Below are 14705 nucleotides of genomic sequence, written 5' to 3'. Positions count from 1 at the left end.
CTATTAGGTGCTTTACATCTTCATAAAATCCCTGCAGGCCAGGTATTATTACCCTCATTTTAGGGATGAGGACATTGGTGCTCAGCGAGGAAAAATTAACTTGCTCAGGGTCACACAGCTGGCAAGAGGTGGGATCAGGAATTGAGCAGAGGTCATCTGCCCCCAAAGCCAGTGTTTCTTCCCTCTATGCCCCACTGCCTCAGAGGTCCAAGACCCATTTCTGATCGTAGCCTGTTCAAGACCCATTTGTGATCTAGCCCACTGCAGGCCAGGAGTTCATGTTCCTCACATTGCCAGCATTCTCCACCCTTCTCAGGGGCAGGGGGGCAACGTGCATGCAGAGTTGATCCTTGGAGACAAATGATGAGGCTGAGCAGAATAGAAAGTGGGAATGCTAGCTTCACCTGGCCTCCCCAAACAAACATTATTATGGCTGTCTGAAGGAATTTGCAGGTAAAGTTGTGATGAGACCAGAAAAACAGGAGGGGTGGAGGCAAGGTACCCCAGCCACCACCAAGGGGACACTGGGCAGGTGCAGTGGCACTGGCCATGTCACGGGAAATGTCAATGGCTCTGTGAGCCCAGAGAACTCCTGGGCAGGGTACCTCACTCATGCTCCAGTCGTGGTTTCCTCGAGCCACCTGCCCTTCAACTGCTGGGATTTGGGCACAACAGCCTCCCATTTTAGATTGATAAGGAATAGGCTGACATTCAAAGCCAGACCTGTGCATTGCAAGGTGTACATTGTGTCCCTCATGCCACACTGTTTCAGAGAGTAGCCTCTAGTGAGGGCAGACACAACACGCTGGCTTCTAGCTGATTCATCTACAGCATCAGATGCTTTAATGGAATGAGGCAGGGGTATCAGCAAACAAGAGACAACTTCCTTATAAGATCACATTAGCCACACTGCACCTAAATAAGAGGATAAAGAGTCATTGGTGCTAATATATAAAACTTGCAACTTGCTTACTTTGTCTCATCCATCACTCAATAATCTAGTGACTTGCAGCTACCACCAACAGACTAAGAATTCTCCAACTCTGTTTTCCTTATTTTCTGATTTACTTTGATGTGGTGCAGCGGTTCTCAGTGGGAGTAGTGCCACCCCCTAAAGAGTGACTGGGAAGTTTGTGGGGTATGCTTTGGCTGTCTCGAAGGCTGGGTGGCACTGTCAGCATTTAGGGGGCCTGTGCACCCATGCTGGACATCCTGTGAGGCAAACGCACCCAACAAAGAACTGCCCTGCATCCTGTTTCTGATTAGCTGTGCCTAGAATTGGCTTTGAATTACATGGAAAGTCCAAGTTTTCTTTGCAGTTTTAATATACTTACATCTCCAGACAGGTAGCAACCGTGTACACTGAGAGAAGACTGTAGTTCATTTTGTTTGGAACATTGCCAGGAGTTGTGGACTCTTTTGAAAAATCAGAGTCTTTGACAGGAACTGTCTCATGGTGTTTGAGCCACCCACGTGGCACTCCTATACCAGTTTGTGTTTGGAGCTGTGGCATTCCGCGGAGATTCTATTTACAGATACATGCCTGGGTGTTCCTTATTGAAATATGTATCTCTTTAGTATAAATTAGCTTTCTTGTATTTCTTCTTTATATTACAGTTAGGGCATATATTGATTTTTGAAAAACTGTGTAGGTAGGTAGGAGCTAGATTATCTACGAATTTCATTTTAAGACATTAAAGGAGATAAATATTTGTTATAAAAAGGGGGCACTCAGTCTGACAGGGGAGAGAGCGCCAAGGGATCTTGCACCCACCCCAACCCTGGCCCCCTTCTGGTAAAGAGACGGGAAGGATTCAGCCTCCACACAGGTCTCCCAGCCTCCAGTTTCACTCTGCTTCTCTCCCATCCTCTTCGTTGCCACTAGAGGACTGTTTAAAAATGCAAACTTGGAACTTCAACGTGTTGAGTTTAAGGCTCTGATTTCTTAGCTTGGCTTGGGAGCCCTGGGGAGCCCCCCTCCCCTCCCGTTTTCATCATCATCTTCAAGGGCTATCCCTCCCTTGCACTTTACCCCACAGCCACGACAAACAAGACGAAACCTCTCTCTGGTCTCTGTTGGTCTGTCTGCCTAGAAAGTTACCCCCGACTCCTTCCTAATCTTATGTGCTCTTTGAGACTCAGCTCCAACTCACCTCTGCTCAAAGCCCTCCCTGCTAGGCTCTAGGCTGAGTTCTCCTCTGGGCTTTCCCAGCCTCCTGAGCTTCTCTCTATAATGGCACTTGTTAGGTGGCTCTGCTATTGCCTGGTTATTCTGCCTTCCCTCAGCAGATGAGGAACCACCTGCTGGCAAGGACCCTTTATTTTCTCTCTCTCTTCTGTGCCTAGCACAATTCCTGGCACACACCAGGCACTCCATAAATGCTTGAGACTGGATAAAGGCCCTGTATGAAGGTGAATGCGTCATAGCAGAGTAGATAACCTTCACTGCCTTTTTCCAAGTGTACAATTAAACTCCAAGATCCGTAAGTGCTGTGATCTCTGATGATTCTACTGTTAGTGGCAGGTTATTTTTTTCCCTTCATCTTTTTTTTTTTTTTCATAAGGAACTAACAGATGGGCTGTGCATACTTTTCTGGAGAGAGCTATTAGCATGTCTCTCTGGCTTTGTGCCATCTGCTCCAGACCAAAGTACAATATTCAAAAGAAGAAAAGGCAGCACAGGCTAATTGGGTATCATGTCTGGGAGTTGCAGGTCTCATTCTCCTTTTCTGGGGGGTCCCTGCAGCCTGGGTTTTCCCTGGGTCTGTGGCCTGTGAGTTAAAGCTCTGTGGTCACATGGTGTCGTGTGGGTCCACATACACACAATGTGATACCTCTGTGGCGGGGCTGTGAGATCACTGGCCTAGGGGAGCCACTTGGGGGCTGCTACTGTAGCCACTTAATAGCTTATTAACTGTTTACTCATTAATGCACAACAGCAGAGGGAGGAGGTGGCAAAGAGCATCTGGTTCTGCCACGGAGTCCAGAGTAATCATGAATCTCCTTGCTGTGAAGTGAAAGGAAACACCTGCATTACTGCCTTGCAGTTAGCTTTTTTAAAGTGTGGAAAATTGCAATTTATAACCACATGCTGGCACCTGGGGATATCCCCAATATTTGAAAAAAAAAAGGAAAAAGGGAAAAAGAAAGCAAACTAAATATAAGAAAAACATTGGAATCTAAGGAAATACCATCCAATATTTATATAGAACTTCGCAACTTAAATAGTACCTCTTATCCACATTATCTTAGATGATTGATTGATTCATTCAAAAATATCCTTACTGGGTGCCAGGTATGGTTTTGGTCTCTGGAGATGCAACAAAGAGCAAAACAGTCAAAAACCTTTGCCCCAGTGGAGCTGACATTTGTGGAGCGGATCCTTGCAACAATGTCTGGGGGTGCTGTCACTGTTATTTATTTAATCTGTAGATGAGAAACTGCGGCTCCAAGAGGGGAGCTTAGGACACAGCTTAGGAGTGGCAGAGCCAGGGCTCCTGATGAACACAGGAGTGGACCTCTGTTGAATGTTCACTTACGTAAAGGCTGCCAGGCAATGTTTTAAGTATTTTACTATGTGGATTAACTCATGTAATCCTCATAGCAGCGCTATGTGGAAGAATTATTATCATCCCCGTTTTACAGATAAGTTCCCTGAGGCTCAGAAGAGATTTAGCTGAGAATTACAGAGCTGGTAAGTGGCAGAGCCTGTATTTATACAGTGTACACTCCCATGCCACCCAGGCCACCTTTGTCCTGAAAAGTCAAGAGGCTGACGACCTAAATTTTATTAAGTCATGTGCATGGCACTTGAGTGAATGTTTTATATCTATATATATATCTATATATATATATATATATATATGCACACATAAACATATGTGTGTGTGTTTATATATATATATATATATACACACACATATATATACTTATATGCATATTCCAAGAAAGCAAAAGAAAAATACAGGTAGGATAAATTATATTTCCTTCTACAATAGAAATCAGGGAAATAATAATAATAATAATAGCAGCAGTTTCCACACTAAGTAGCTATGACATGCCAGCATTTTTCAAGGCACTTGGCTTTATTTTCTCATTTAATTTGTATGATCCTGTTGCAAGTAAGTATTATTTTCAACCCAGTTATGAAGATGAAGTACTTCTGGCTCTGACAGGTTAAGTAATTTGCCCAGAAGTCTAAAGCTTATAAATAAATGACAAAGCCAGGATTCAAACACAGCCTACTGGATTAGAAATTCCCCAGCAGCCCTTCCACTGGTCTGCATAAACTAGTCCATTTCCCAGTCTCTTTCTCACTGGCTGGACAAATAGTGACAGGTAGATGGACATTTGAAAGCTGTACAGACTTCAGGTCAGTTAAGGCAGGAAAAAGGCAGAGGGTTCGACAACTTAAGCTAGCTGTGTTTCACAGCCTATCATAGTCTTAAAAAACCAAAAATGTTGATTTGAATTATTTTTAGTTCTAAAATTGAAATCTTAGAGAAATCTACTAGTTCTTTTTAACAGCTAAGGAACCTGAGTCTGGATGTGAGGAAGTGACTTGCCCACGTGGCCGGTCAACTAGTAAAAGTAACATTGGGGTCTTCAAAAACCCTAATGTGGCAGAGACAGAGAAGAAGGCCCAGATGGGTGCTGGGCCGGACACGGGCAGGTCCTCAGGGTGCTTTCAATCGAATGTCAGGGCTGGAAGAGATGCGAGATGTGATCCCATCTCTCATTTATAGAGAAAGAAATGGAGCTTCGGAGGGTCCGAGTCACTCCACTGCAGGGGATACGGTTGGCCCTGACACCGGTTGTCACCCTCCCTTGCCCCGTCCCATCTGCTCAAACTTCACCTTTGCAGGGTTCCCTCCTGTCCACAACCGGCCACTTAGAACCACCCTCTGCCCTGGACTCCAAATCTCCCAAAGCTTGATCCACGTTTTCTTTTTTCCCAGGCCATTTATATTTTCTAACATTTTACATGGTTACTTATTTTTATGTGTATTGCCTGTGTCCTGAGTAGCAGGTAAGCTCTCGGGGGGCTGGGTCTCTGTCTGTTGGGCTCACGGATGCACACGAGCACCTGGATCAGGACCTGGTGCACCGTGAACACTCAGTGAATATCTGCGGAATGATGACGCCTGCACATTGGGAAGTTTGGTGCCTTGAGTTCTTATCATCCACCCAGCACATCTTTAAAGATTAAATAATGGGGCCAAAGCATGGGTATTCTGAACCCAAGACTGACTCCAGAGGAGGATGATGCATTTTTGTTCAAAAATTGTTATTCTTATTTAAAATGACGTTTATCATTATACTATTCCAAGGGAGATTTTAATATCCTTTTTTAGGTAAGGACTCTTAGTTGTCACAACTATCCCATTTTACAGATGGGAAGGAGTGTGTACAGATTTGATTGGGAAGTGTAGCAACTGAATACATTTCTAGGCTACCTACAGATTCTAAACTGTATGTTAGATCCAGTGGCTGCCAAGTTCTATTGCTTCTGAAAGTTCAAAATGATCCCTTGACTTATGAGGAATAGCTAAAATGATCTCAGAACAAGGCATGAATTTTTAATTTGCTTTGAATAAAAGCAAGGTTTATATTTGGTGGAGAGAATCTGCTTCTAATTCTATGTAATTAAAAGCAATTATTTATAGAAAGAACACAAGGAGATTTGTATTCTAAAATATGCAAACTCTATTTGCTATTAATAAGGATAAAGTAGAGACAGAAAGATGAAACCACACATTTCAAATATGTAGTTAAAGAAAAGAGAAAAAAACTCTCCAAGGCTCATAGATAAAAAGTAGAACTAATACTGCCTTTGGTCCTTTCCAAGTATATCTGGCTACATGCTGGGCTTGGCACCACGGAAACAAGGTAAGATGCCTAGGAATCCCACCAACTGGGAACTCTATCGCACTCCTGAGTCAGCATCAAATAAGGAAGATGCCTTCTATCCATCAGGTCCCAAGAGCTGACTCCATCTCTTACCAACTTTCTGCCTCTTCTCCTCCTGGCTGAGGTGGACAGGAGTAAATGGGCATGCACTGATTTGCCTGGCTGAGTGTGCACTGAGCCCTCAAAGGTTATACACCTCAGTAGCCTGGAATCTTGAACTTTGTACTTGAAAGACATCATGAATCCCAGCCAGCGCATACCAGAGCTTTATATCCCCTACAATGGCAGCTTCTCAACGTTACCTCGAGAGTCAAAAGATGAGAATGGAGGTCTCAGAGGTGTCTGGGTACAATTTGGCAGCTGGTTCAGTCAATCATTTCTCTCTTGAATGGAGGCTGACGGAAGGGCAGCTGGCTGAAGACGGCTTACCTGAGGGTACAGCAGCAGTGCCGAAAGGTACAGAACCAAACATGTCTGCACTTGCCGGAAGCGTCTGAGATGAAGACGGGATAAAGGCATCACCTGGAGTTGCAGGAGTCTGTCAGACAGAGAGAGGCAGAGGACACATGAGGATCCTCAGAGACCTGGCTCAGTGCTCATCAAGGACAGTGGGTAGCAGGGGCAGGAATTAAAGGGTAGGTTGGAGATAAAGCAGGGAGCCAACATCCTAGCCACTTCTGAGGTGTGCAAACCTCGGGCTAGATACACAGACTTCATCTACCAAACGGGAAAAATGCTACCTCTAGAGCTGCTGTGTGGATTAAATGAGAGTGTGCATTTAAATCATTTGGCACCACACTTAGGCACATAGTAGGAGCTCAGTAAATGATGGCCAGTATCATGACTAGTTTAAGCCCCTGCCTTTGGTGAGTGCTTTCAGTTCATCAAATTATTCCATCATCTCCGGCTTTGCCCTTTATAGGCGGTCAATTCAAATTGACATCCACTCACTCAGGACCTACCCTGTGCCCGGGTTCAGGGCTTGCCCCTCAATAAACCATTGTTGACTAAATAAACAAATAAAGCTTAGCAACTGGAGCACAGACACTTGTACCCTAGGGCTTCCCAGAATTTTTGCCTGAATCTTCACCAGCAAGAAAAATACAGTATTTTCAAGAAGGTGACAAAAACACGATGCCTGAGTAGCTGGACACTCTACAGTGCCCGGTTTGTGTTGGGACTGGACTCCTAGAAAGGTTTGCCGCATGAACCACTGGCTAAGGTGAGAGGTACTGAAATAAAACACCAATACTAATTTGTTTTAAATGTCCACATCCGTTTACAACAGGCTTTTACCTATAAAGCGTAAGTCTGTTTAGTACCATAATATCCATATATATATATATATATATATATATTTTTTTTCCTTCCCTTGGAACAGACTGGGGCAAGCAATTAATCCTGAAACTATGGCAATTAGACAAGGCCATTTTTAGACTAGCAGCTTGTGGGATGAATGGCATTGTTCTAAGAATTATTAAATACCCATTGGAAAGTGCTTAGATTCAGGGCTAGAAATATAGCTATGAGCTGCTGTGTAAAGCACTTTTAAACACACCCAGTGCTATTTTCTTTTCCCCTGTGTGACCCTGGGTGAGTCACATACCCTCTCTGGGCCACAGTTTGCTCATCTGTAAAATGAAGGGGGTGAGGTTAGAAGATTTCTTCAGATCTGTCCAGCTCCCCAGCCCCTCAGTTCTGGGTTTGGAGTGCCCAGAATGAAGCAGTTTCCCCTGGGATGAAGGAGAGAATGAGAAGGGCTCGAGCTATCCAGCTTCTCTGGGGACGGAAGCTGCTGTCCCCTCCCTCAGCGCTCCTCTGGGCATCAGGTGTTGGAGCGGGACAGCTGTGCCTAGATTCCCTGGCAGCAGCTGTGGGCAGCAGCGTCTCTTGCCATCTGTCCTAAGTGGGAAGGTTACAGCCTTTTCTCTGTGAGGTGCATCTCGCCAATGAACCATGGCACCATCCCTCGGTTTGCACAGTGGCGGAGTGCCCAGAGGAGCTGCCCCCTCTCAGCAGCTTCAGCTGGTGCAGCTGAGGCCCACAACTCTCTGCCCACCTCTGGGAATGGGCAGGGGAGGGGCTGGAGGAGCCAGCTCTGCTCTTTCCTTTGCAGTGGCTACAGGGTTGCCTTTGAAAGCACCCAGTCTTCAAAGCATTTGGGATTCCATTTTGCTTTGCTTTTAATTCTGTTTTCTTTTCGTTTTCAAATTAGGGCTCTCTGCAATCTCTGTTCTCGTACAGGCGATGACTGAGATACCCAGGCTGAAACTGTGGCTAGGAATTCCAAAGCGGAGAGAAGCTCGGGGAGGCTCAGTTCCTGGTCTGGGCAGCTAGGACGCAGGTTGGAAGAGGAAGGAGGGAACTAAAAGGGGACAGAGGAAGGAGGGAAGGGAAGAAGAGAGGAAGGAGCAGGTAGGGGTGGGGGAGAAAACATTTCCTTTCCCAGGCTGACCACCTGCTCTGTGCTAGGTTCTGGGTAGGTGCTGACAAATGTCTAGCCACGTTTGTTGTCATGTTGCAATTCTTGGCCACGTTCCCAGCTTGACTCTGGGCTCCTTGCAGGCAGGGACCACCTCTCATCCATGTCTCTATCCCCAGTGCCCACTTCAATTGCAAGCACCCAGAAAATAACCTGTTATTGGTGAATGTGTGGTCTAATTTATTTCTCAAAACAGGTCTGTATCATCATTCCTTTTTTTTTTTAATAGCAGAGAAAATTGAGGCTCAGAATTGCTATTTAACTTGCCCAAGTCACACATCTTGAAAGAGTCAGCTGGAATTCACAAGCAGTCCTCTTTTTATCCAAAGCCCGTATTCTCTCCACCAGGTGACTGAGGAATGAAAGGGAAGGGAGGCAGGGCTCAGAGGATAAAGCATACTTACGGGGGGAGAGGTTATATCGGGAGGGGTGGACATGTCCCCAAAAAGTTCTAATTGGGTCACAGCCTGAAAAGACAAAAAGATAACCATGTAACCACCAGGGAAGCTGATGAGATCCGGCCCAGCTTTAAAGACAGTAGGCTATGAGGATCAACACTCTTCTTTTTTCATCATGACTATATGAGCAATAATCCCAGTTGGTCCTTACTTTACCCCACCATCCCAAAGACAACATCTCAGACCAGACCAGAATCAATTCTTTCCTCAGTATTCCTGGCTGTTCATCCAGGCTTGGTCAAGGTGATTGGCTCATTAGCATCTCCCATTAGCAATAACACCACCGATTCCTACTTATTTGCCATCAAATACCAGCATCACCTCTCTTCTCCAGGAGAAAAAGGCAGGAAGGAGGACCTGTCGTTTGTCTTTCTTTCCTAATTCCATCCACGTGCACAAAATGCCTTCCATGCGCTAAGTACAGCAAGACATGACTTCAAGGTCACCTCTTGGTTAATGCTCCCGCTAACTAACAACTAACTAACCAAGAAGTAGGAGTTAGCATCCCCATTTCACAGAAGAATAAACTGAGTCTAATAAGGGTGCTTCCAGGTCACCCAGACCAGGACATGAATGTCCTGCATATAAAAATAATAGCAGTCCCTGAAAGAGTTCATCTTTAAGGGAAAAAATGTAGTTGGAGGAAAAGAAAACATATCATTTAATACCAGGAAGGGCATAAAAAACAGCCTAGTACATACGCTATTAATCATTGCTAGGCACTCCACCACTGTAGATACCATATCATCTATCGCCCCATCCATCATGCAGCAGTGTCGGAGCAGGGCCAGCATATAACAGGAGGAGAAACCCTTTAAGATATACTTAGAAATCAATCTGCATACACTTCCAGCTTCAGAGACTATGGGGAGTCTATGGCCAGAAACCAAATGGCCTGACTTAATTATGGGGAAATATATAATCATATGCTTTGTGGCAAACCTGTTCGCTGAGGAAAAACCACACTCCCTTTATCTTTACATTTTAAATGACAGCTTCCAAGTTGGGGAAACATAAAAACACCACTTAAAAGAAAGGGCAGGGGGTGAGCCTGGCTGACTTGCCACACAGAACCGCTGCATCACATTCTGCTTCAACCAGGCCATGGCTGGATTTCTACAAGCTGCACAAAGGAGGGAATGTTTCTTCCTACTGAGAAGCAAGTGACCTCTGGATGCTGGAGAAGGTGCCATGCCCTGGGGAGGTATTTTGGCTCTACCACTTTCAATCTCTGCAGCTACACAAAGATTCAGTTCTCTCACCTGGAAAATGGAGATGACAATATTTCCTCTGCTGATTTCTTGACAAAATCAATAACAGAATTTCCACTTCCTTTGAAGTTTTAAGCCCGGTTAAAAAGGCCCTTTTTTTTTTTTTTTTTTGTTAAAAGAAGCACAGCGTTGTCTTGTTACCTCATTTTCAATTCTTCCCCCTAAGCCTTGGGTTTGACAACATTGGTTCCTGGCAAACAGTAGGGCCCTATTCATACTAATGAATATTTTTCTTCCCAACCTCAGAATATATATATTTTTTCATTTTTATTGAGATTGTTCAGATACCATACAATTATCCAAAGATCCAAAGTGTTCAATCACTTGCCCCTGGGTACCCTCATACAGCTGTGCATCCATCACCACACTTAATTTTTGTTCAATTTTTAGAAACTTTTCATTACTCCAGACAAGAAATAAAGTGAAAGATGAAAAAAGAAAAAAAGGAAACTCTAATCCTTCCCATCCCTAACCAACCCCCCTCAATTGTTGACTCGTAGTATTGGTATAGTACATTTGTTACTGTTTATGAAAAAATGTTGAAATACTACTAACTGTAGTATATAGTTTGTAATAGGTATATAGTTCTTCTCTATATGCCCCTCTATTATCAACTTCTAATTGTATTGTCATACATTTGTTCTGGTTCATGGAAGCAATTTCTAGTATTTGTACAGTTGATCATGGACACTGCCCACCATAGGATTTTTATACATTCCCATCTTTTGACCTCCAACTTTCCTTCTGGTGACATATATGACTCTGAGCTCCCCCTTTCCACCTCATTCACACACCATTCGGCGCTGTTAGTTATTCTCACATCTTGCTACCAACACCCCTGTTCATTTCCAAACATTTAAGTTCATCCTAATTGAACGTTCTGCTCATACTAAGCAATCACTCCCCATTCTTAAGCCTCGTCCTATATTTTGGTACCTTATATTTCATGTCTATGAGTTCACATATTATAATTAGTTCCTATCAGTGAGACCCTGCAATAATTGTCCTAATGTGTTTGGCTTATTTCACTCAGTATATTGCCCTCGAGGTTTTGTCATCAACCCATTTTTTTTTTAATATGGTTTTGTTCACTCACCATACATTCCATCCCAAGTAAATAATCGATGGTTCTCTGCATGGTCATACATTTATGTGTTCACCACATTCACCACTATCTGTATAAGGGCATCTACATTTCTTCCACAAGGCAGGAGGGAGAGTCAAAGAAGGTAGAGAGGCAAAAGAAAGAGGAAAAAAAAATGACAGATTATTGTACTTTGTTTCATCCTTGAGTTCCTGGAGACATTGCTCATATTTTTTCATTTTTTTCTCCATCTGCTCCTTTGCGTGTAGGCTTTCAGGTGTTTTGTTCTCCAGTTCCTGCGTGTTTTCTTCTGTCTCTTGAGATCTGCTGTTGTATGTTTCCATTGTGTCTTTCATCTCGTGTTGTGCCTTTCACTTCCATAGATTCTACTAGTTGTTTTTTTGAACTTTCAATTTCTACCTTATATATGCCCAGTGTTTCCTTTACAGCCTCTATCTCTTTTGAAATATCTTCTCTAAACTTTTTGAATTGATTTAGCATTAGTTGTTTAAATTCCTGTATCTCAGTTGAAGTGTACGTTTGTTCCTTTGACTGGGCCATAACTTTGTTTTTCTTAGTGTAGGTTGAAATTTTCTGTTGTCTAGGCATGGTTTCCCTGGTTATCCAAATCAGGTTTTCCCAGACCAGAACAGGCTCAGGTCCCAGAAGGAAGAAATATTCAGTATCTGGTTTCCCTGCGGGTGTGTCTTAGAAAATTGCTCCATCTTGTGATGCCTCAGGTCACTGTGCTTTTCTGCCCAGCAGGTGATGCCTGTTAGCCTATAATTCTTGACTGGTGTGAGGAGGTATGGCCGTGTTCCCCCAGGCTCTGGGGTCTGGTTCAGAGTGGAAAGGGCCCCACCCCTTTCCTCCTAGAGAAGACAGAACCCCCAGGTAGAGGTCATTAGCATTTCAATGGTCTCACTCTCTGCTTGTGCTGTCTCCACCCTTCCCAGAGTCACAGCCCTGGAAACTGAAAATGACTGGGGCTTTCTCCACTGAGCCAAAAAAGAAACAGATAGTCCCCTTCAGACCCAGTCCAAGGTGATCCTCCGGCTCTCCAAGGTCAGTCGTCACCCAAAGCCTCTGTCTGGTTTTTGGGGATTCATACCTGTAGTGAGCAGTTCACACTCGCTACTTAAAACCCCAGTTGGAGCTCAGCTGAGCTATATTTGCTTGCTGGGAGAGACCTTCTCTCTGGCACCACGAGGCTTTGCAGCTAGGGTTATGGGGGAGGGGGTCTCACGACTTAGATCCCCAGGTTTTACTTATAGATTTTATGCTGTGTTCTCAGGCATTCCTCCCAATTCAGGTTGGTGTATGATGAGTGGATGGTCTCGTTTGTCCCCCTGCAGTTATTCTGGATTATTTACTAGTTGTTTCTGGTTTTTTGTAGTTGTTCCTGGGGGACTACTTAGCTTCTACTCCTCTCTATGCCACCATCTTGTCCAACTCCTCAGAATATTTTTTTGATAAACACTGTCATGGGGCAGGGATGGTGATAGAGGGCTCTGTGGGGTGCCATGGGAGCACCCAGAGGGGGACCCAGCTGGCTCTTGGTAAAGATTAATGAAGCTTTTCTAAAGGAAATGGCCTCAGTCTGACTCTTGAAGGAGAGGAGCAGTTAGCCGGGCAGTGAGGAAGAGGAGGGGCACTCCGGACAGATGGAACTATGAGGGAAAGGACAGAGGCCTGGGGTGGATTAGTAGGTGGGGATACAAGCAGCTCGGGGTCACGAGCCTAAAGGAGGGGAGAGAAGCCTCAGAGGGGGCCAATGAGGTGGGCAGGGGTACGGGTGTGGTGGAACTTGGGTGCATTTCGTTTTTTCAGCCAACTCATTACCAACTTGATTCTCTCTCCTCTGACGAGGGTCATGGAATGGCCAGCAGTCAGGGTGCTCACCCCAAATCTGGCCGGGCTCTAAGTACCTGCTTTTCTTGGATATGGCTTCATCAGGACATTAATAATCACCTCTACCAACGGGGTTGTTTCTGTATTATCTGGTGACATTACGCCAGTCCTTTAAAGTCTCTCCCAAATTCATAAAAGGAATGATCCTATCTAATCAATTCAAATGAAGCTTCAGGGCATCCTTGAGATTGGAACTCAACGCTTTTAAAATGGCCCACAACTATTTTCAGTGTTAGGGAAATATTAAAATGAAGTTAATAATTAAGTCATACAATTTACATTTCAAATGTGTTGAACTCATGGCACACTTTCACGAACATCATAAATATAATTTATTGGCTAATTTTCTCCTTAAGCACAACTTTTAAAATAACCTTCCTTCTTGAGCTATAGACTTTCCTCTTGCCAGACGATTTTCACTCAAGGATTAAACGAGAAAAACATGCAGAGGCATAAAACATAGATTGTTATTTCATTCCATTGGATTTGCTGTTTAAATAGAACCTTGAGTTAATTAAATTTTATAGAAAAAAAGGGATTCTTAGGCCATAAAATTAAAAATAATTCTAATAACCATATGTGATTGAAAATGTGGAATAGTATCTATTTTCACAGCTCCCCCCCACCATGTTAACCCTAGTCCTTTTATTTATAACCTAATAAACCATGTTCCATCTGATAATATTTGCCAATTAATCACTTTAAATTTCTCAAGAGAATAAAAACTAACAATTCACGTTCATTAAACACTTTATGGCTTACAATACACTTTCAAATATATTATCCTGTTTGACACTCACCAAGTGTGGTGAAATCGGCAGCACAGGTATCACTGTTGTTGCCTATATTTTATGGATAAGCTAACTGAGAGTGACAGGTTAAGTGACTCGCCTCTGCTCAGTCAGTTAAAAGAACCTGCAAGCTCCCCAGCACCTTGTTTATCCGTATTCCACTTTACAAAGCCCCAGTTAGCCTTCCTAAATGGTGGGAGCCCAGTTCACAGAATACTGCAACAGGAAGCCTGGATTCCAAAGAGGGCTGTTATGACTCGCATCCATCCAAAGTTGCCAACTCAAAGGTCTGCTCGAGATGCCTACTTGTCATAAAAATGCCCTCAGGTAGAGAGACATAGCTGTCAACGGCAGATTTTTGCCCCTTCCTTGGGCCCATAGGCATTTTCCAAGGATAAGCGGAGTGGCATTGGGAGCTGCTATGGCCAATGAAGGTGATAAGGCATAGCTTAGACACGGAGGGGGCAGTCCCTCAGCATCTCCATAGGCCTGCCTCCTCCCTAGCCATTTGTCGATATGAATGACTAATCATTTCCCAATCACATCTGGAGTGTTTTACAGCCGTTGCTTCAAGATGAGTCCTCTGCTCCTTCTTTCAACTCGACTGATGCCCCTAGTCCTCTCTATAGAGAAATTCTGAAGGGACCATTGGTGAAGGCTGAGATGCCACTGGCTGACCCCAAACACACTCTCTCAGATGCACTCCCAATGTTTTGGCATCAGGAGCTTCCCATTACCCTTCACAGAAGAGAAATGGAGACCCTACTGTGAATGAGCTACTGTGCCAAGAGTAGGGGA

General features: G+C 44.1%; 1 protein-coding gene across 3 annotated transcripts in view; it reads right to left on the bottom strand.

Annotated features, from left to right (window-relative positions):
- DAB1 (DAB adaptor protein 1) overlaps positions 1 to 14705 on the bottom strand; it is a 1206834-nt gene that overhangs the window by 17755 nt on the left and 1174374 nt on the right. For all 3 annotated transcript variants that reach the window (XM_037827102.1, XM_037827103.1, XM_037827104.1), the window contains 2 exons: positions 8797 to 8859; positions 6340 to 6448 (listed from right to left, as the gene is read on the bottom strand). In XM_037827102.1, coding sequence (XP_037683030.1) covers positions 6340 to 6448; positions 8797 to 8859 — 172 coding nt within the window. The remainder of the gene's footprint in view (positions 1 to 6339; positions 6449 to 8796; positions 8860 to 14705) is intronic.

This window comes from Choloepus didactylus, chromosome 2 (genome assembly GCF_015220235.1).
Source record: "Choloepus didactylus isolate mChoDid1 chromosome 2, mChoDid1.pri, whole genome shotgun sequence".
NCBI classification, from domain to species: domain Eukaryota; kingdom Metazoa; phylum Chordata; class Mammalia; order Pilosa; family Megalonychidae; genus Choloepus; species Choloepus didactylus.
This window is presented reverse-complemented; position numbering and strand designations above follow the sequence as displayed.